A 19812-nucleotide genomic window follows, 5' to 3' on the forward strand; every position below is an offset into this window, starting at 1 on the left:
ATGACTTCCAATAGTGCAGTCTCTGTTTCTACCAGTCCTATGGAAGTCCTGCAGTCAAATCCCACTGGCTTTCAAAGTCAGATTGCATGATGATTCTAGTCCCTTTGCTGGATCTGGAAGCTGAGAAGCCTTGTGTGGGGCTCAGAACCTTCACAACAGTGCAAGAACTTACTTGGTATTATTGTTTTCCAGTTTGTGGGACACCCATGCAGTGGGTATGTGATTTGATTTTATTGTGATAGCACTCCTCCCACCATCTTGTTGCCACTTCTCCTTTGTGTTTGGACGTGGGGTATACTTTTTTTGGTCAGTTCCAGCATCTTTCTGTCTATGGTTGATCAACAGCTAGTTGCAATTTCAGTGCTCTCACAAGAGAAGAGTGCACATCCTTCTATTCCACCATCTTGAATCAATCCCCTACTTTATTTTGATGGCTTATTTATTTGACTACTGTGGGTCTTAATTGCAGTGTGTTGGCTTTCTCTCTAGTTGTAGCACACAGACTCAGTTGCCCCATGGCATATGGGTTCTTAGTTCCATGACCAAGTATTGGACCCACATCCTCTGCATAGGAAGGTGAATTCTTAACCATTGAACCACCAGGGAGTCCCCGTAGAACTCTTTTAAGATGAGAGTATATGGCACATCATTCTTACAGAAGGATTTCATCGTTTAAATTGAAATAAATCAACAGGGCAAGAGTAGTATGAATGTAATGGAGATGGTATAAATCATTCATCCTCATTATAATAATGTTTCTATTTTGAGATGGAGAGGAGGAGTTAATGAGTCTGAGAAATCTTTGAATCATCATCCTTCCATTTCTCCACAGGCAAGAGGCCTTAATGTACAGGAACTCTATGACAGTGAGCAATGTGGGAAAGACTTCAGTGACCACTCATGCCTTAGGACACACAGGAGTACTCAAAATGGAGGGAACCCTTATGAAGATAATCAGGATGGGAAAAACTTCCTTACTCTGTACAACAAATCCTTTACTGGAGAAAAATGTTCCATGTTTAATCAGTGTCGAAAAACTGTCATGCTGTCTCCAAATATTGTACCCTGGAAATCTTACGTACAAGAAAAAGCCTTAGAACGCAGAGATGTTGGGAGAGCCTTTGTTAATCAGTCTTACCTTTGGACACAAGTGAGAGCTCACAATAAAGAAAAGCTCTACAAATGGAAGGAATGTGGAAAAACTTCTGGTCACTCAACAAGCCTTCATGCACATGGGCCAACTCACACTGCTAACAAATGCTACAGATGTGAGGACTCTGGAAAAGTCTCCACTGCATCCCTAAGCCATAGACAACATATAAAAATACACACTGGAGAGAAGCCTTTTCAGTGTGACACATGTGGGAAAGCCTTTAGGTTTTCCTCATACCTTCTTGTTCACAGTCGAATTCACACTGGAATAAAACCCTACAAATGTAAGGAATGTGGGAAAACCTTTAGATTGTCCTCATACCTTCGTGTTCACAGTCAAATTCACACTGGAATAAAACCCTACAAATGCAGGGATTGTGGGAAAGCCTTTGGATTATCCTCATACCTTCGTGTTCACAGTCAAATTCACACAGTAATAAAACCTTACAAATGTGAGGAATGTGGGAAAGACTTCAAACATTCTCTGCCCTTTAACATTCACATGGGAACTCACACTGGAGATCAACCCTATAAATGTAAGGAATGTGGGAAAACCTTCACTCGATCCTCAGGCCTTATTGAACATATGAAAACTCATACTGGAGAGAAGCCTTTTAAGTGTGACACATGTGGAAAAACCTTCACTCGATCCTCAGGCCTTACTGAACATATGAAAACACACACTGGAGAGAAGCCTTTTAAGTGTGACACATGTGGAAAAACCTTCACTCGATCTTCAGGCCTTACTCGACATATGAAAATTCACACTGGTGAGAAGCCTTTTAAATGTGATACATGTGGGAAAGCCTTTGCTTCTTCTTCCCACCTTATTAGACATCTGCAGTCTCATACTGCACAGAAGACTATTAAATGTGACAAATGTGGGAAGGCCTTTGCTAATTCCTCATATCTTACTATACATTTTAGAACTCACACTGGAGAGAAGCCTTTTGAGTGTAATGTGTGTGGGAAAACATTTACCACTTCTTCATATCTTATCATACACAAACGAACTCACACTGGAGAGAAACCATATGAATGTAAGGAATGTGGAAAAACCTTTTCTCACTTCTCAAGCCTTTCTTACCATATAAAACGACATTGAAGAGAGGCCATTGAAATGTGACAGATGTGCAAAACCCCTTGCTGCCTTCTCATATCTTATGAAACATTTTCTTAAAAATTTTGGCTGCACCCACAGCATGTAGGACCTTTGTTCCCAGTGATTGAACCCAAGTCCCCTGCATTGGAAGGCGGAGTTTTAACCACTGGACCACCAGGGAAGTCCCTTACTAAATATTTTTGAACTCACAATGGAAAGATGCATTTAGAGTGTAATAAGTGTGGGAAAAGATTTGCAAATTCTTCACCCTTTGCCATTCACAAGTGTATTCACACTGGTGAGATACCGTATAAATGTTCAGAATGAGGGGAGGCATTTGCTGCTTCTAAGCAGTTTTGAAATGTTATTTATTCATTTTGGCTGTACCATGCAGCTTGTAGGGTGTTAGTTTCCCAACCAAGGATTAAACCTGGGCCCTTGGGAGTGAGAGCATGGAGCTGTAACCACCGCTGGACTGCCAGGGAATTCTCTTAAGTATTTTAGAGCTTATACAGGGCAAAAGACTTTCGAGTGTAATATATGTGGGGAAACATGCACCAGTTCATCCGTTACCACACACAAAGCTATTCACACTGGAGAGAAACCCTATAAATGTAAGGCACAGAGGAAAGCTTTTTGTCTTTCTGATTCACTTCAACAACATGAAAGGTCAACACTTGGGAGCTGCTCTACAAATGTTAAGAATGTGGGAAGGACCTCAGTCTCACAACTGGTAAGTAAGATATCACAATGGGGATTTCCCTGGTGGTCCAGTGGTTAAGGATCTGCCTTGCAATGCAGTGGACATGAGTTCAATCCCTGCTTGGGGAACTAAGATCCCACATGCCACAGAGCAACTAAGGTCACACACTACAAGTACTGAGTCTGCACACTGCAACTAGTGAGTCCACGCACAGCAACAAAGGATCTGGCATGAGGCAACAAACTTCTTACATGCCACAAATAAGACTCAAAGCAGCCAAATAAATAAACTTTTAAAAAAAAATACATAGTGAAGCCATATTATAATATTAAGAGGCATGGACAGCCCTTCACTCTTTCCTTAGTGAAATTAATATTTTTTAATTAGGGAGATCTTGCAGCAGACAGAAATCCTACTGATTTAAGCTATGTGGGTAAGTTTTATTATTTTTTACAGTTTATACCTTTAGGAAAAAGAAAGTAATTTTAACTTGTTCTTAGAGATTTACATGGTTATTTATTGAAGACATCCAAAGTATCTTTTCCTGTGTAAATTCTAGTTCTGCTAAATACTTTAATGTTCACTTATAATCTCACTGTGGAGAAAAACTTTATGAATGTAAGAAGTTAGTTATAGAGTCATCATTTTCCATTAGATTGTTCCTCATTCTTAATAAACATGAGGTGTTTCACAGCCAAGAGAAACTGGAGTATTTGGAAAATACTACCCTGAGTCTGAAATCTTAGAGTTGCTGAGAGGTGTAGAGTTCTGGGGGTTCTGTAGATCTATTTTAAGCATTTGTGATTTGGCTCTGACCTTGGGAAGAGTCCGACACAACTGAGGAACTAAACAACAAGAACAAATTCATGCACACAGTGTGTCTTTCTTCACTCTCATAGCTAGACCAGGCCAGTATAGTGACTACACTTTCAGTTTGCAGCTGGGTCTAAAGTGGACCTGTAGGATACACATTTTATCCTTGTCTAACCTGCTGGATTCTCTTGTTGGATTGACATTGTCTTCACATTGTGAAAACAGTGAGTGCTTAAATGTGTACAGTGCTCACCAACCTCATTTAAAGTGAGGACTTCCCTGGCGGCTCGGATGGTAGAGAATCTACCTGCAGTGCAGGAGACCTGGGTCCAATCCCTGGGTCAGGAATATCCCCTGGAGAAGGGAATGGCTACCCATTCCAGTATTCTTGCCTGGAGAATTCCATGGACAGAGGAGCCTGGTGGTCTACAGTCCATGAGGTCACAAAGAGTTGGACATGACTGGTCAACTAACTCTTTTCATGCTGTCCAAGGTGAGGGATATGATATGTCTATAAATTTTGTAAAATTATCCTGTCGTTCTTACCCTGATCCTGGCATGGCATGAGTGGAGATTACATCTAATGTGAGTCACCCCGATTTCATGACTTTTGTAGGTGAACACTCCAGCATCTGAGGGAGAATCTTTAATCTCAAGCTGTGCAGAAAGTAATTGAGAATAATGTTCTCTTTCACCCCTAAACCCAACACCACAGTCTGACAAAACAATTTTTCTTGGTCAGACAACAGTTGTCACTGATGATATAACTTGCTTCTGTATTTTTTATTCCATTCATCTGCTGTGAGAACAGAAAAACTCATGTGAATAGAGCTGGTCCTGATCATCTGTTGTGCTTGATGCCATCAGTGGCAGTTCCTGAGTGTGGGTCTTGGGTGCAGATACAGACCTGCAGAAACTCATTTTAGCCTTGACAAAGTTCTCATGCTTGAGCAGCCTTGGCTTATGTTGAGTTTGGCTATCATGCCTGCAGCTGCTTGATGATGCTTTATTGAGGTTTAATCAAACCATTGTAATGATAATGATAATCCAGATCAACCTTAACAATAAATCCTGAACAAGAATTTCATGTGCACTTTTGTGTTACACATTTGTATGTATGGAGGGATATGTCATATTGTAGTTTAATTTGGGGTGTGTACATTGTGACTCAGCCCATCTGTTGCCCCCTTTAATTATTTGCAATGACTAAGGGTTACAGATTGGCTTTAGATGTAGCCTAATTGTCTGAAATAAGACCTGAGTATCCTATAGATTTTTGCAGTGGTCCAGAGATTAAGCATCGCCTTAACCCCTGGGGTTAAGTAATGCAGGGGACTCGTGTTTGATCCCTAGTCTGGGAACTAAGATCCCACATGCTGTAACTAAACCTGCGCACTACTAGAGTCCATACACCACAATGAAAGATGCCATGTGCTGCAACTAAGATCCAATACAGTAAAATAAATATCTTTTTAAAGACCTACCCACTGAATTTCTTACAATTGCCTGAGTCTGAGACCTTGTGGGCAATGTTGAGATCACTACTGCAGATTGACCTCATTCTGCTTGGCCTCCTGGTGACAGTGTCGTCAAGTGCTGAGCAAGATAAATCAAGTAAATATGGTCCCAGCTCTTGTTATTCAGTGAGTTACAAAGTGGCATATTCACATGGAAATTCTCCAAAGCCAAGATGATGTGAGCTATGTATGCTACAACATGGGTAAACCTTTAAAACATTTTAAGTGAAAATAGTTATCTATATGCAAAATCTAGAAAGTGCAAGTCTACATATAGAGAAAGTATATTTGTGGTTGTTTAGATATTGAGAGAAATGAAGTGGGTGAATTGACAGCCAGAAGCTGCTTTTGAAGTGAAAAGATTATAAAATTGTGACAACATTGAGGCATATAAATTAAATAGGTGTATTGTATGGTAGGCTAATTATGTCTCAATAAAGTAGTCCCAAGAAACAAAAATCTTGATTACGCCTACACTGACTGGGTAGTTACCAGCAGTGCCAGCCAGGCCGTCCAAAGGAGGCCCGTTGAAGCCTCCTACTAGGAACTCGTCCTTGGACGCCCTCCTTCCAGCATGGCACACTCGGGTTCACTGAGGGGCTCACCTAGGCGGGATGCAACTAACCACCACAAAGCTAATCACACAGGGAGAAGCACAGACAACGCGAATCTCATGCATCATTTCCATTCTGCATCTTGAAAAAGAAGCATGGGGCTTTGGGTGTCAGCCATATTAGGTGGCTTCACACAGTTGTAAGTAGTTCCCTCACGACTGGATGCAGGTAGGACTTTGGCTCTGCCCAGAGAGGCAAGTGGGGACAGCATTGGACCAAAGGAAAGAGGTTGAGGCTAGAAACACATTTGTGACCCGGGCTCTGGGCAGAAGGCGGCACGCACATCCAGGGTTGGGCCTGGAGGTGGGACCAGGTCTAGCGTGGGATTTAGAGGCTGGAAGGGCAACGCAGGTTGAAGGCTCACCCCACAGGATATTCATCAAAAAGATTTTCCATCACTTATCCAGTTTCCTAGAGCTTTTGTAGGAATTCTCCCCATACTGATGAATCTTCGAAGTCGTGGTCCATTCAGTCAATCCTGTTGTTAGGCCTTTGTTTCCTCTTACTGCTTTTTATTTACACAGATACCATGTTAAAGTCTAATAATAACACTGGGTTCTGTTGGAATTTTAAGTGTAGAAATTGAAATATATTTTTCAATATAGATATGTAAATTTGAAAAAAAAATTTCTTTTCAAATATGTATTTCTGGGTTTTTCATATCTGACAAAACAGGGTAGGACTTCCCCTACTATGTTAAAATAGCACCGATATCAGGCATTTTTTGTCTGCTCAGGAGCAGTACGACAGTTTCTCTGGTAGCCTTGTTTGCTGTGGGTTTCAGGGATGGCCTTTGAGAATTGAAATTTTTTAAAACCCTCATGTACTAACAGGTTTTGTCAGAAGGTTCACATTAATTATCAAATGTGTTTACATTTACCGAATGGTTATTCTACTACGATAATTTTTCATATTTTGCTGTAATTTTTTTATATAAGGATTCTGCTTTTAAAAATAATTTCTGGATTTGCTACTTGGCTTTCAGTTCAGTTCAGTTCAGTTCAGTCGCTCTGTCGTGTCCGACTCTTTGCAACCTCATGAATTGCAGACGCCAGGCCTCCCTGTCTATCACCAACTCCCAGAGTTCACTCAAACTCATGTCCACCAAGTCGGTGATGCCATCCAGCCATCTCATCCTCTGTCATCCCTTTTCCTCCTGCCCTCAATCCCTCCCAGCCTCAGAGTCTTTTCCAATGAGTCAACTCTTCACATGAGGCGGCCAAAGTACTGGAGTTTCAGCTTTAGCATCAGTCCTTACAAAGAACACCCAGGACTGATCTTCTTTAGAATGGACCAATTGAATCTCCTTGCAGTCCGAGGGACTCTAAAGAGTCTTCTCCAACACCACAGTTCAAAAGCATCAATTCTTCAGCACTCAGCTTTCTTCACAGTCCAACTCTCACATCCATACATGACCACTGGGAAAACCATAGCCTTGACTAGATGGACCTTTGCTGGCAAAGTAATGTCTCTGCTTTTCAATATGCTATCTAGGTTGGTCATAACTTTCCTTCCAAGGAGTAAGTGTCTTTTAATTTCATGGCTGCAATCACCATCTGCAGTGATTTTGGAGCCCCAGAGAATAAAGTCTGACACTGTTTCCACTGTTTCCCCATCTATTTCCCATGAAGTGATGGGACCAGATGCCATCATCTTCGTTTTCTGAATGTTGAGCTTTAAGCCAACTTGTTCACTCTCCTCTTGCACTTTCATCAAGAGGCCTTTTAGTTCCTCTTCACGTTCTGCCATAAGGGTGGTGTCATCTGCATATCTGAGGTTATTGATATTTCTCCCTGCAATCTTGATTCCAGCTTGTGCTTCTTCCAACCCAGCGTTTCTCATGATGTACTCTGCATAGAAGTTAAATAAGCAGGATGACAATATACAGTCTTCACGTACTCCTTTTCCTATTTGGAAGAAGTCTGTTGTTCCATGTCCAGTTCTAACTGTTGCTTCCAAACCTGTGTATAGGTTTCTCAAGAGGCAGGTCAGGTGATCTGGTATTCCCATCTCTTTCGGAATTTTCCACAGTTGATTATGATCCACACAGTCAAAGGCTTTGGCAGAGTCAATAAAGCAGAAATAGATGTTTTTCTGGACCTCTTTTGCTTTTTTGATGATCCAGCAGATGTTGGCAATTTGATCTCTGGTTCCTCTGCCTTCTCTAAAACCAGCTTGAACATCAGGAAGTTCATGGTTCACATATTGCTGAAGCCTGGCTTGGAGAATTTTGAGCATTACTTTACTAGCATGTGAGATGAGTGCAATTGTGCAGTAGTTTGAGCATTCCTTGGCATTGCCTTTCTTTGGGATTGGAATGAAAACGGACCTTTTCCAGTCGTGTGGCCACTGCTGAGTTTTCCAAATTTGCTGGCATATTGAGTGCAGCACTTTCACAGCATCATCTTTCAGGATTTGAAATAGCTCAACTGGAATTCCATCACCTCCACTAGCTTTGTTCGTAGTGATGCTTCCTAAGGCCCATTTGACTTCACATTCCAAGATGTCTGGCTCTAGATGAGTGATCACGCCATCATGATTATCCGGGCCTTGAAGATCTTTTTTGTACAGTTCTTCTGTGTATTCTTGCCACCTCTTCTTAATATCTTCTGCTTCTGTTAGGTCCATACCATTTCTGTCCTTTATTGAGCCCATCTTTGCATGAAATGTTCCCTGGGTATCTCTAATTTTCTTGAAGAGATCTCTAGTCTTTCCCATTCTGTTGTTTTCCTCTATTTCTTTGCATTGATCGCTGAGGAAGGCTTTCTTATCTCTTCTTGCTGTTTTTTGGAACTCTGCATTCAGATGCTTATATCTTTCCTTTTTTCCTTGGCTTTTCGCTTCTCTTCTTTTCACAGCTATTTATGGCTGCCTCCCCAGACAGCCATTTTGCTTTTTTGCATTTCTTTTCCATGGGGATGTTCTTGATCCCTGTCTCCTGCACAATGTCACGAACTTCATTCCATAGTTCATCAGGCACTCTATCTATCAGATCAAGGCCCTTAAATCTATTTCTCACTTCCACTGTATAAATCATAAGGGATTTGATTTAGGTCATTCCTGAACAGTATAGTGGTTTTCCGTACTTTCTTCAGTTTAAGTCTGAATTTGGCAATAAGGAGTTCATGATCTGAGCCACAGTCAGCTCCCGGTCTTGTTTTTGCTGACTGTATAGAGCTTCTCCATCTTTGGCTGCAGAGAATATAATCAATCTGATTTCGGTGTTGACCATCTGGTGATGTTCATGTGTAGAGTCTTCTCTTGTGTTGTTGGAAGAGGGTGTTTGCTATGACCAGTGCGTTCTCTTGGCAAAACTCTATTAGTCCTTGCCCTGCCTCATTCCGTATTCCAAGGCCAAATTTGCCTGTTACTCCAGGTGTTTCTTGACTTCCTACTTTTGCATTGCAGTCCCTTATAATGAAAAGGACATCTTTTTTGGGTGTCAGTTCTAAAAGGTCTTGTAGGTCTTCATAGAACTGTTCAACTTCAGCTTCTTCAGCGTTACTGATCAGGGCATAGGCTTGGATTACTGTGATATTGAATGGTTTGCCTTGGAAACGAACAGAGATCATTCTGTCATTTTTGAGATTGCATCCAAGTACTGCATTTTGGACTCTTTTGTTGACCATAATGGCTACTCCATTTCTTCTAAGGAATTCCTGCCCACAGTAGTAGATATAACGGTCATCTGAGTTAAATTCACCCATTCCAGTCCATTTTAGTTTGCTGATTCCTAGAATGTTGACGTTCACTCTTGCCATCTCCTCTTTGACCACTTCCAATTTGCCTTGATTCATGGACCTAACGTTCCAGGTTCCTATGCAATATTGCTCTTTACAGCATCGGACCTTGCTTCTATCACCAGTCACATCCACAGCTGGGTATTGTTTTTGCTTTGGCTCCATCCCTTCATTCTTTCTGGAGTGATTTCTCCACTGATCTCCGGTCGCATATTGGGCACCTACTGACCTGGGGAGTTCCTCTTTTGGTATCCTATCATTTTGCCTTTTCATACTGTTCATGGGATTCTCAAGGCAAGAATACTGAAGTGGTTTGCCATTCCCATCTCCAGTGCACCACATCCTGAAAGATGATGCTGTGAAAGTGCTGCACTCAATATGCCAGCAAATTTGGAAAACTCAGCAGTGGCCACACGACTGGAAAAGGTCCGTTTTCATTCCAATCCCAAAGAAAGGCAATGCCAAGGAATGCTCAAACTACTGCACAATTGCACTCATCTCACATGCTAGTAAAGTAATGCTCAAAATTCTCCAAGCCAGGCTTCAGCAATATGTGAACCATGAACTTCCTGATGTTCAAGCTGGTTTTAGAGAAGGCAGAGGAACCAGAGATCAAATTGCCAACATCCGCTGGATCATGGAAAAAGCAAGCAAGTTCCAGAAAAGGATCTATTTCTGCTTTATTGACTCTGCCAAAGCCTTTGACTGTGTGGATCACAATCAACTGTGGAAAATTCTGAAAGAGATGGGAATACCAGATCACCTGACCTGCCTCTTGAGAAACTTATATGCAGGTCAGGAAGCAACAGTTAGAACTGGACATGGAACAACAGACTGGTTCCAAACAGGAAAAGGAGTATGTCAAGGCTATATATTGTCACCCTGCTTATTTAACTTCTATGCAGAGTACATCATGAGAAACGCTGGGCTGGAAGAAGCACAAGCTGGAATCAAAATTGCAGGGAGAATTATCAATAACCTCAGATATGCAGATGACACCACCCTTATGGCAGAACGTGAAGAGGAACTAAAAGGCCTCTTGATGAAAGTGCAAGAGGAGAGTGAACAAGTTGGCTTAAAGCTCAACATTCAGAAAACGAAGATGATGGCATCTGGTCCCATCACTTCATGGGAAATAGATGGGGAAACAGTGGAAACAGTGTCAGACTTTATTCTCTGGGGCTCCAAAATCACTGCAGATGGTGATTGCAGCCATGAAATTAAAAGACACTTACTCCTTGGAAGGAAAGTTATGACCAACCTAGATAGCATATTGAAAAGCAGAGACATTACTTTGCCAGCAAAGGTCCATCTAGTCAAGGCTATGGTTTTCCCAGTGGTCATGTATGGATGTGAGAGTTGGACTGTGAAGAAAGCTGAGTGTTGAAGAGCTGATGCTTTTGAACTGTGGTGTTGGAGAAGACTCTTTAGAGTCCCTTGGACTGTGAGGAGATCCAACTGGTCCATTTTAAAGAAGATCAGTCCTGGGTGTTCTTTGTAAGGACTGATGCTAAAGCTGAAACTCTGATACTTTGGCCACCTGATGTGAAGAGCTGACTCATTTGAAAAGACCCTGATGCTGGGAGGGATTTGGGGGCAGGAGGAGAAGGGGACGACAGAGGATGAGATGGCTGGATGGCATCACCAACTCAATGGACATGAGTTTGAGTGAACTCTAGGAGTTTGTGATGGACAGGGAGGCCTGGTATGCTGCAATTCATGGGGTCACAGAGTCAGACACGACTGAGCGACTGAACTGAACTGAACTGATGCTGGGTCTTCAGTTGCTACATGCAGGCTTTCTCTAGTTGTAGGGAGAGGGACTACTCTGCAGTTGCTGTTCATGGGCTTCTCTCATTGCAGTGGCTTCTCTTGTTGTGGAGTACAGGCTGTAGGGCGGTCAGGCTTCAGTAGTTGTGATGTACAGACTTAAGTTGTCCTGAGGCATGTGCAGTTTTCCTGGGCCAAGGATTGAACCCATGTCCCCTGCATTAACAAGCAGATTCTTAACCCCTGATCCACCAGGAAAGTCCTGAACTGCACAGTTTAAATGGTTGAGAGTAAATAATATGTGATGTATATTTTATCATAGTAAAAAATTGTGGAAGGAGATTACGTATATTATTTATAGGAATCTTGTAAATTACCATTTCCAGGGAAAAAGAAATTCTAAATAGGCTTGGCTGACAGTGCCTTTCATAGAGTCTCAGGTCAACAAAATACCCATCAAATATAGAAGGCTCTTACGTGCTTGAGGTTTCATTAATTTATATATCTGAGGCATGTGTTTAGAACAGACATTTTAAACCAACTAAACAATAAAAAATCAGATTTTTAAATTGCTACTAAAACCAGACCCTGAACTGAGAGTTATATTGAGTTTAAAAATGAAAATAATAAAGCAACTTGCTCAGACAGTATTTCACAGAAAAGGAAAAACCAAACAAAATAACACCTGAATAGAACATCTAACAGAAAATGGAATTTCAAAACACCCACATGTAGGGTCAGTCCTGCAGGTTTCCTGAATAGAGAGATGTTAGTAGGCTCACAAATTCAGCTGCCTTAGCCTCTCAAGAACAGGAATGTCCCAATCCCCTAGGAATCACAAGCCATTCTTTATGTGACAAGTGACTGAGCAGTCAGGAGGAAGACAGCTGCCTGTGAGTGTGGCAGCTCTAGGTGAAGAGTAAAGAAAGGACTGGAGCTGCATTGACTGCAGGATCCCAGCATCAGTTCAGTTCAGTTCAGTCGCTCAGGGGATAAAGCCAATGGGATAAACGCAACGGATGGCCCCACTGGAGGCTGGTGGAGACAGCCAGGTCCAGAATAGAATGGGTTAGAAAAGACCAACATGAATCCGTCATGACCCAGTCAAAGCTGGTGAACAGTCACACCTGTTCCCATCATCAATACTGTAATGTCCACGTGGGGCAATCATGCACTCAGTCTACATGACTGTGTCCCCTGTTCTGTATTGTTTAGTCACTAAGCCATGTCCAACTCTGCGACCCCATGGACTGCAGCATCCCAGGCTCCTCTGTCCTCCACTGTCTCCCAGGGTTTGCTCAGATTCATGCCCATTGAGTTGGTGATGCTATCTAACCACCTCATTCTCTGCCACCCTCTTCTCCTTTTGCCTTCAATCTTTCCTGGCATCAGGGTCTTTGTAAGGCTCGGAGAACCGCTCTCTGAAAAGGACATTCAGGGACAGCCTCTAGTGGACTGACAAAGTTTATTATCCAATTGTGTAGTTTTATAATTTTCAGGGAATAGAGCATAAGACAGACTTGCATGTAGCCATTTCAGATAAACATCAAAGCATTTAAGCATAAAATACAGTTCCCACTGCCCAAGCCATAACATAGCTTTGGCGAAACTCTAAAGGGAGCCTTATCATGAAACAACAGTCCTTGCTCTCAGAAACAGGTGGCCTTTGAACGCCTCAAGGCCGGGCGTATAACACTTCGTTATCCGTTCCCAGCCTCAGGCACTCGGTGAACGCTCATAACCCTTTGTTATGCTCGTTCCAGCTTCCAACCTTTGTCATGAGTGGAGCAAATACATTTTCAGTATTTGCTCAAAGCCTTCCAGCTCCTCCGCAGTCTTTTTCTAGTGAGTCAGCTCTTTGCATCAAGTGGCCAGAGTATTGGAGCTTCAGCTTTAGCATCAGTCTTTCCTGTGAATATTAAGGGTTGATTTTCTTAAGGGTTGACTGATTTGATCTCCTTGCAGTCCAAGGGACTCCCTAGAGTCTTCTCCAGCACCACAATTCAAAACTATCAATTGTTTGGCATTCAGCATTCTTTATGGTCCAACTCTCACATCTGTAAGTGACTACTCATGTAGTCATGATGTACTGTGCATGTAAGTTAAATAAGCAGAGTGACAATATACAGCCTTGACATACTTCTTCCCCAATTTGGAACCAGTCTGTTGTTCCATGTCCAGTTCTAACTGTTGCTTCCTGACCTGCATACAAATTTCTAAGCAAGCAGGTTAGGTGGTCTGGTATTCCCATCTCTTGAAGAACTTTCCTCAGTTTGTTGATCCACACAGGCAAATGCTTTTGCATAGTCAATAAAGTAGATGTTTTTCTGGAACTCTCTTGCTTTTTCTATGATTCAACGGATATTAGCCATTTGATCTCTGGTTCCTTTGCCTTTACTAAGTCCAGCTTGAACATCCATGGTTCACGTACTGTAGAAGCCTCGCTTGAGGAATTTTAAGCATTACTTTGCTAGCATGTGAGATGAGTGCAGTTGTGCTGTAGTTTGAGCATTCTTTGGCATTGCCCTTCTTTGGGATTGGAATGAAAACTGACCTTTTCCAGTCGTGTGGCCACTGCTGAGTTTTCCAAATTTGCTGGCATATTGAGTGCAGCACATTCACAGCATCATCTTTTAGGATGTGAAATAGCTCAACTGGAATTCCATCATCTCTACTAGCTTTGTTCATAGTGATGCTTCCTAAGGCCCACTTGACTTCACATTCCAGGATGTCTGGTTCTAGGTGAGTGGTCACACCATCGTAATTATCTGGGTCGTGAAAATCTTTTTTGTACAGTTTTTCTGTGTATTCTTACCACCTCTTAATATCTTCTGCTTCTATTGGGTCCGTACCATTTCTGTCCTTTATTGTGCCCATCTTTGCATGAAATGTTCCCTTGGTATCCCTAATTTTCTTGAATAGATCTCTAGTCTTTCCCATCCTGTTGTTTTCCTGTTTCTTTGCATTGATCACCGAGGAAGTCTTAGCTCTCCTTGCTCTTCTTTGGAACTCTGCATTCACATGAGTATATTTTTCCTTTTCTCCTTTGCCTTTTGCTTCTCTTTTCTCAGCTATTTGTAAGGCCTCCTCAGACAACCATTTTTATCTTTTTGCATTTCTCTTTGTTGGGGATGGTCTGGATCCTGTACAATGTCACAAACCTTCATCCATAGTTCTTCAGGCACTCTATCAGATCTAATCCCTTGAATCTGTTTGTCACTTCCACTACATAATCGTAAGGGATTTGATTGAGGTCATACCTGAATGATCTAGTGGTTTTCCCTACTTTCTTCAATTTAAATCTGAATTTGGTAATAAGGGGTTCATGATCTGAGCCACAGTCAGCTCCCAGTCTTATTTTTGCTGACTATATACAGCTTCTCCATCTTTGGTTACAAAGAATATAATCAATCTGATTTCAAAATTGACCATCTGGTCCCTTGTGTTGTTGAATAGGAGGAGAATCCTGAAATCCTGCAAGCCACGCAAGATGCTGCTTGGAAAAAAAAAAAAAAAAAACAGAAAACCAAGATAGATTGTATAGGAGCTTATACTACAAAAGAGCAGCAAGTTCAGAGGAATTGGTTTTGGACTTGGAGGACAGGATTTTGGTAACTTTATTGAGACATTATTCACATAGAATTCACCCACTTAAAGTGGAAACAGTGTCAGACTTTATTTTTGGGGGCTCCAAAATCACTGCAGATGGTGACTGCAGCCAGGAAATTAAAAGACGCTTACTCCTTGGAAGGAAAATTATGACCAACCTAGACAGTATATTCAAAAGCAGAGACATTACTTTGCCGACTAAGGTCCGTCTAGTCAAGGCTACGGTTTTTCCAGTGGTCATGTATAGATGTGAGAGTTGGACTGTGAAGAAGGCTGAGCACCGAAGAATTGATGCTTTTGAACTGTGGTGTTGGAGAAGACTCTTGAGAGTCCCCTTGGACTGCAAGGAGATCCAACCAGTCCATTCTGAAGGAGATCAACCCTGGGATTTCTTTGGAAGGAATGATGCTAAAGCTGAAACTCCAGTACTTTGGCCACCTCATGAGAAGAGTTGACTCATTGGAAAAGACTCTGATGCTGGGAGGGGTTGGGGGCAGGAGGAGAAGGGGACGACCGAGGATGAGATGGCTGGATGGCATCACGGACTCGATGGACTAGAGTCTGAGTGAACTCCGGGAGATGGTGATGAACAGGGAGGCCTGGTGTGCTGCAGTTCATGGGGTTGCAAAGAGTCGGACACGACTGAGCGACTGAACTGAACTGAATGTGTACATTCAACGGTTTTTTACAAATTCTGAAACCATTACTATAATCAATTTTAGAATGATTTCATCACCCCAAATACCGCATCCCATCCACAACCCTAAGCAGCTACTAATCTATTGATTATCTCTACAGATTTGCCTATTCTGACAATTTCATATCAGTTTTTTTAAAAAAAAAATATTGTGTGGGGGCTTCCCTGGTGGTCTGGTGGCTAAGACTCTGAACTCCCAATGCAGGAGGCCCTGGTTTGATCCCTTGTCTGGGAACTAGACCCCACATGCCCCAAACTAAGACTGAGCACAGCCAAATATATATTTTTTAAATAAATTAAAATACTATATGACTTCTTGTGACATTTCTTTCACATAGCATAAACATCTATGCTGTAACATTTATCAATATTTTATTTTTTTAGATGATGAGTAGTATTTCTGTTAGTTGATGGACATTTGCATTGTTTCCACTCTTTAGCCATTGGAAATAATGCTGTGAAATATTGTTATACAAATTTTTGTGTGGAAATGTATTTGCATTTCTTTGGGGTATATGCCTAGGAGTGGAATTGCTGAGTCATATTGTAACATTATGTTTAACCTGTGTGTCACCTGCAGCATTTGGGGATTCCAGTTTCTCTTCATCCTTACCAATCTTTGTATTGTCTTTTTAAAGAATTATTATGATAACCATCCTATTTGGTATGACGTGGTATTTCATTATAGGTTTTTGTTTTTAAAGGCTACAGCAGGATCGGTTCATTCTGCCTTGGGAGAGAAGTCTTAAGAGTGGCAGATACCACACTGTCCCTAGTGGAGGAAGGGCCTATCAGTGTAGTTTTTAATTTTCCCAATGACTAGTGTCTATTGAGCATCTTTGTATGTGCTTTTCAGTGATTTTATGTATTGTTTGGAAAAATGTCTATTCAGATCCTTTATGTTTTGTGTTATTTATCATTTTATTATTTCATTCTAAGGGTTCTTTATGTATTCTAGATGCCAGTCCCTTATTAGGTATATAATTTCCACACATTTTCTCCCATTCTATGGGTTGTTTCTTCTAATTCTTTATGGTATCCTCCAAAGTATAACAAATTTCAATTTTGATGAAGTTTAACTTGTTTTTTTTTCTGGTTGCTTATGCTTTTGGTGTCAAATTTAAGAAACCTTTGGTAAATCCAAGATCACTAAAGAGTTACCACTGTGTTTTCTTCTGAGTTCTACATTTTTAGCTCTTACATTTAGTTCTTTGATCCATTTTGAATTAATTTTTTGTCTATGGTATGAGGTAGGCATCAAACTTCATTCTTTTGCATGTACATATCCAGTTGCCTCAGCACCATTTGTTGAAAAGACTATTTGTTTTTGTATTGAATTGGCTTTTGGCCCCCTTGTCAAGCATCAGTAGACCATAAGTGTGAGCTCAGATGTTTTGGTAGGGGAATTACACCAAATCTTCAAAATTCAGATCTTTTCATAGTTCATAAGTTGTTGAAGAGCAATGAGAATAAAGAAAATTTTCCTATCACCTTTTATGAAGCAAGATAACATTAGTGTAAAACCTAGTAGAATACAAAAAGGAAAATTACAGCCATATCACTTTTGAATATTAATTCATATGAGCTATGGTAAGTATTAGCAAGTAGAATATAAAGCCACATTAAGAAAATAATAAGCCTTGACCAAGTGGAATTTAATCTAGGAAGTCAAGGTTTGTTCAGTTATTAGGAAATGCATTAAATAACACATGCTATAGGACATCTAAGAAGATTAATTATATGATTATCTACATTGATGCTGAAGAAGCCTTTGACAAAATTCAATAGCCATTATTTATATAAACACTCAAGAAAATTAAAATTGGCAAATACTTTGTTGGTTGATTATCTATATCTATAGCTATGTGTGTGTCTGTACTGGTGACATTAGCTAATGCAATTAGATAAGAGAAATTAATTGTGAGAGAAGTAAGACCACCTTTTTTTGCAGATGATATGTTATTACACATGGAAAGGTCTAGAGTATCAATTATAAAATTAATATAAGCAGGGAAGTTTCTGGTGGTCCAGTGGTTAGGACTCTGAGCTTCCACTGTTGGGGGCACAGGTTTGACCTCTGGTTGAGGAGCTAACCAGTTTTCATCTGAAAGTTGCTCAGTCGTGTCCGACTCTTTGCAACACCATGGACTATACAGTCCATGGAATTCTCCAGGCCAGACTAAGAGTGGATAGCCTTTCCATTCTCCAGGGGATCTTCCCAACCCAGAGATCAAACCCAGGTCTCCTGCATTGCAGGTAGATTCTTTACCAGCTGCACCACGAGGGAAGGTCTCACATGCTGCACGGCAAAAAAAAAAAAAAAAAAAGCAATTAAAGAATTCAGTATCTTTGCAAGATATGGACTTGCCATTTAGAGGTCAAAAGCCTCCATCTACTAAGCCAGTAACCAGTAAGGTGATACAATGGTAAAGAAAAACTCAATTACAATAGCAAAAATAAAAAAGAAACTTTGGGTCAAACTTCATAAGATATGGATAAAACCCAAATGAAGAACTTTAAATCACTGTTGAAAGACAAAAAATAGACTTGAACAAAAGGAAAAACATCCTTTGTTCTTTAATAAAATGGCTTGACATAATAAAGATATAAATTTCCCAGGATTAATTCAGAAGTATAATATAATCCTGGGCTGCCCTTGTGGCTCAGCTGGTAAAGAATCTGCCTGCAATGCAGGAGACCTAGGTTTGATCTCTCCATTGGGAAGATCCCGTGGAGAAGGGCAAGGCTACCCACTCCAGTATTCTGGCCTGGAGAATTCCATGGACTACAGTCCATGGGGTCACAAAGAGTTGGACACAAGTGAGCGACTTTCACTTTCATAACATAATGCTAATATGAGTGCCAACAATCTTTTTTTATTAGGCAAATTGATGCTAAAGTTTATATGGAAGAACAAACATCCGATGATACCCAAGAAAGCACTGAAAAACAAGCGATGATGGCCTACTGATGTTAAAACATAGCACAAAGCCACTATAAAACTGTAGTATTGTCACATAAATAGGAATCAAATAGAATAAAGTAGAATATCTCAAAATAGGTCCAAGAACATATGGAATTTTAGTTTGTAAAGGTGGTATTTCAGATCACTGAGACAAACATGGAGTTTTAATGAAAAGTGCAAAGACAACTAACTAGTTAGCCGTCTGGGAAAAGATAAAATTACATATGTACCTCACACCATTCACAAAAATAAAACTCCAAATGGATCAATTATCTAAATGTGTGTGTTGGGGAAGCTGGGAGGCCATACACATAAGTATTCAAGTGACTGCTGGACTAATTAAGGAAAAAGATATGACCATGAGGTGGAATCAAGATTGCCGGGAGAAATATCAATAATCTCAGATATGCAGATGACACCACCCTTATGGCAGAAAGTGAAGAGGAACTAAAAAGCCTCTTGATGAAAGTGCAAGAGGAGAGTGAACAAGTTGGCTTAAAGCTCAACATTCAGAAAACGAAGATCATGGGATCCGGTCCCATCACTTCATGGGAAATAGATGGGGAAACAGTGGAAACTGTGTCAGACTTTATTTCTTTGGGCTCCAAAATCACTGCAGATGGTGACTGCAGCCAGGAAATTAAAAGATGCTTACTCCTTGGAAGAAAAGTTATGACCAACCTAGATAGCATATTTGAAAGCAGAGACATTACTTTGCTGACTAAGGTCCATCTAGTCAAGGCTATGGTTTTTCCAGTGGTCATGTATGGATGTGAGAGTTGGACTGTGAAGAAGGCTGAGCACCGAAGAATTGATGCTTTTGAGCTGTGGTGTTGGAGAAGACTCTTGAGAGTCCCCTTGGACTGCAAGGAGATCCAACCAGTCCATTCTGAAGGAGATCAACCCTGGGATTTCTTTGGAAGGAATGATGCTAAAGCTGAAACTCCAGTACTTTGGCCACCTCATGAGAAGAGTTGACTCATTGGAAAAGACTCTGATGCTGGGAGGGATTGGGGGCAGGAGGAGAAGGGGACGACAGAGGATGAGATGGCTGGATGGCATGACTGACTCGATGGACATGAGTCTGAGTGAACTCCGGGAGATGGTGGTGGACAGGGAGGCCTGGTATG

At 41.1% G+C, this 19812-nt stretch overlaps 1 protein-coding gene across 7 annotated transcripts in view; it reads left to right on the forward strand.

Moving 5' to 3' along the window:
• Positions 1 to 19812, forward strand: part of LOC138440901 (zinc finger protein 569-like) — a 71595-nt gene that overhangs the window by 49920 nt on the left and 1863 nt on the right. For 3 of the 7 annotated variants that reach the window (XM_069590976.1, XM_069590977.1, XM_069590978.1), the window contains exon 11: positions 833 to 4852. The exons of 1 other annotated variant lie outside the window; for it this stretch is intronic. In XM_069590976.1, the coding sequence (XP_069447077.1) occupies positions 833 to 2257 (1425 nt within the window). In that variant the 3' untranslated portion in view covers positions 2258 to 4852. Of the gene's footprint in view, positions 1 to 832; positions 4853 to 14867; positions 16791 to 18600; positions 18778 to 19812 lie in introns of those variants that run through there. 3 more of the 7 variants (XM_069590980.1, XM_069590983.1, XM_069590981.1) reach the window with 3 other exon arrangements.

Source organism: Ovis canadensis, chromosome 5 (assembly GCF_042477335.2).
Source record: "Ovis canadensis isolate MfBH-ARS-UI-01 breed Bighorn chromosome 5, ARS-UI_OviCan_v2, whole genome shotgun sequence".
In the NCBI taxonomy this organism is placed as follows: domain Eukaryota; kingdom Metazoa; phylum Chordata; class Mammalia; order Artiodactyla; family Bovidae; genus Ovis; species Ovis canadensis.